The 3,272-nt window shown below is 40.0% G+C and overlaps 1 protein-coding gene across 1 annotated transcript; it reads left to right on the forward strand.

Annotated features, from left to right (window-relative positions):
- The first annotated feature begins 499 nt into the window (after positions 1 to 499).
- Positions 500 to 1,538, forward strand: CDC42EP2 (CDC42 effector protein 2). Its single transcript, XM_065408381.1, has one exon. It carries the CDS (start codon positions 500 to 502, stop codon positions 1,217 to 1,219), a length of 720 nt encoding a protein of 239 aa, XP_065264453.1. The 3' UTR covers positions 1,220 to 1,538.
- The last annotated feature ends 1,734 nt before the right edge of the window (positions 1,539 to 3,272 follow it).

A 3,272-nucleotide genomic window follows, 5' to 3' on the forward strand; every position in this document is an offset into this window, starting at 1 on the left:
GACTTGTGAAGCTGTGTGCTCCTAATCTCAGCCTCCACTGGGAACATGTCACTAGTCCAACTTCTTAACACGTCTCCATTCAGCCTCATCAAATATGAATCACCCTGGATTTAATACATTTTGTTGATTCCGACTTTAAGAGTTTAAGCTGATTTTTCTAAGACAACAGATTTACTGATGAACTCTCAAAAGACATCACAAGTGCCTGGAATGAATTACTTGGGGTCATTTTGTTATCTGTGACGTATCCAACAAACTTTAGAAAGAGAAACTGTGAGTGGCTGGAATTAATTCCCTGAAGCATGTTGACAGTGAGAACTTTTCTCCTACATGTTACTACTCCATTTCCAAACATCTCTTTATAAAAAATGGCAGAAAACATTTAGATTATTTTTAAACCTGTTTTTTAGGATCCAAAAAGATACCCTCATCTGAGGGATTATTTTGATGGACTTTTTCAGGCCAGCTCTGAATAGTAAAGTCTTTAGTAATCGGCAAGATGTCCACTAAGGTCCCAATCTACCTGAAAAGAGGCAGTAGGAAGGGCAAGAAGGAAAAACTCCGAGATATCCTTTCTTCTGATATGATCAGCCCCCCCTTGGGAGACTTCAGACACACTATTCACATAGGGAGTGGTGGGGAGAATGATATGTTTGGGGATATTTCTTTCTTGCAAGGGAAATTCCACCTTCTGCCAAGGACTGAAGGTAGCCTAGATTCTGACAGGGGCAGCCACTGTGGAGTGCCATTTGAGTTCTCAAGGACTGCTACTATCTCTGGTCATGAGCAACCATTTTCTGAAGCTCCCTCGCCACTCTTAAAGAATGCCATCTCACTGCCTGTCATTGGGGGTCCACAGGCTCTAATGTTGCCCTCTACCCAGGCCCCACCAAAGCCACCAAGGCTGCACCTTGATGATAAAGTTCAACCAGCTCTGCAAGGCAAGGAAGCTGTGGCAGAACTGACTTCATCCAAGGACAGCAGGACTTCTGAACCTATCCCTCATCTCTGCAGCCCCAATGAGCTGTTTGCCATCCCTCAGAATGGGTTTGTTGAAGAGAAAAATAAGAATGAGTCCTTTATGTCCCATGCTGGTTCCCTGCTCTCCCTCCATGTGGATCTGGGGCCTTCTATCTTGGAGGATGTCCTTCAGGTCATGGATAAACACCAAGCTGGGAAAGTGATACAAGATTCTGGCAGGCAAGAAATCCTGACATGAAAACTAAAGGGACTTCCGTGGGGAAAGACTTTAAAATGTAGAGTTTTGTAGATAAGAATTTTTCCCCCAATGTGGAATATGGTTAACTGGGCCAGCTTGAATTAGTGAATTTTATCCTGTGTGGAATCCCAATTGTGCATCTTATAGTAATAGGGCATTAAGCTTTTAGGAGTGTGTTGCTTACTTTCACCAATGCCCATCATACTGATGTTTTTTTTTATGTTGCTTTCTGAATACTGCTCAGTACTGAAAAATGTATGAAACTAAGATAAGTTCAGTAGCAGCAATAAATTGCCGCTTAGCAATAAGACCTCTAACTTTACTGATATGAATAAATTTTAAGGGATATGACATTTTTTTTAAAAGGACTGTGTCATTTTAAACTATTTGTAGTGGGTGTGGTGTGAATAATGCTGTGGAATATCAAGAGCTTAATTCAAAAGGCTCCTGGTTCAGATTGAGAGACTATTTTACACAGAACTTTGTTAAAGTAGAGCCTGTGAGAGATGCCATATTGCTGAGGTCCTTGTTAAAGGAAAAAAAGATGTAGACTGGAATATAACCACATATATTAAGGGGATTTCTCATTAGCATTGTAATCAAGATTCACTGTCCACATTAGTCATGTAACTCACCCACAGATGTAGTACAACTCAATCAAGTTGACCCATGCTGTTCTAAATCAAACTGTCTTCCTATCTGTATTTACTGTTTGAAAACCTGACCACTTGCTGTTTGCCAGATAACTTGAATTGTCAAATGGACTGTAAGCAATTTTTTTTAACCTCTTAATTGAATTTTTAAAAGAACCTGCCACTTTACCAGTAAAGCAACTAGGAAAAAAATCCATTTGGCTTTGATGATGATCCTTCTTTATAAAAAAGCTAGGAGTAAAAATTAGACTGTATAGTTATGCCTGTCTGCTAAAATAGAGTCAATGGTTAGAAGTTGAAATCATCATACTTCAAGCTGGAAATAAGATGAAAGTTTTCAACAGCAAGAATAATTAACCACTGGAACAGATTACCAAGGGATGTGGTAAATTCTCCATTACTTGGAGTCTACAAACTGAGAGACACTCTAATTCAACCACAAATTGTGGAGCTTGATGCAGGAATTTGTGGGGACATTTTTTAGACGGTGTTATGCAGGATGATGATGGTCCCTTCTGGCCTTAAAATTGATGGAAATCTAAATTCTGCTGGCATTAGAACTGCAGAAATAGCCAAGACAACAGATGGTTCTATTTGCTCAAGTGGGTCATATTTTCAAAGTTGCCTAAAAGATTTGGACTTCCACTTCCCATTAAAATTCCCTAGGTGGTTTTAAATGTCAGCCCTTGCTCTTTTTTATTTATTTATAATCCTTTAGTACCTCGGTAGAAACTCCAGTCTATCTCAGTACTTGTGTGTCGCTCATCATTAATGGACTTTATCCTTGTAGCACTCCTGTGGTGTAGGGGAGCATTGTCCCCATTTTATATCTGGAAGAACTGAGACAAAGGATAGATCAATGGGCAGATTTTTAAAGGCATTTAAGTTCCTTGGGCAAGGTCACACAGGGAATCCAGGGCTAAACCAGGAATTGAACCTAACACTCCAGAGTCTCAGTCTAGTAGCCATTCTTCCACCCAGTTAAATATCAAGGCACCATGGTGCTAGGTATTATGCATCCGAAGAAGTGGGTTGTAGCCCACGAAAGCTTATGCTCTAATAAATTTGTTAGTCTCTAAGGTGCCACAAGTACTCCTGTTATTTTTGCGGATACAGACTAACACGGCTGCTACTCTGAAACCAGGTATTATACAGACATTTTTATACAGAAGCCCACTTCTGCCTCCACAATTTTACTAGGTAAGTACTGGATAGGACACACAACTGAGTGGGTAGAGAGGATGAGGGAATAATAAAAGAAACAGCATGTAGCAGAGAAATAATAATCTCTACTTGTAGGTGTCATGGCAGAGGTAGGATATAAGGAGGGACTTAAAAGACTGCTCAACTAATCTGTGGGGGATGCCTTGTTGAAACAATATAGAATAATTCAGACTTGC

Source organism: Emys orbicularis, chromosome 7 (genome assembly GCF_028017835.1).
Source record: "Emys orbicularis isolate rEmyOrb1 chromosome 7, rEmyOrb1.hap1, whole genome shotgun sequence".
Lineage (NCBI taxonomy): Eukaryota > Metazoa > Chordata > Testudines > Emydidae > Emys > Emys orbicularis.

Bases quoted from the DNA above. Each gene is read 5' to 3' on its own strand.
- CDC42EP2 (XM_065408381.1), top strand. From the start codon at position 500: ATGTCCACTAAGGTCCCAATCTACCTGAAAAGAGGCAGTAGGAAGGGC.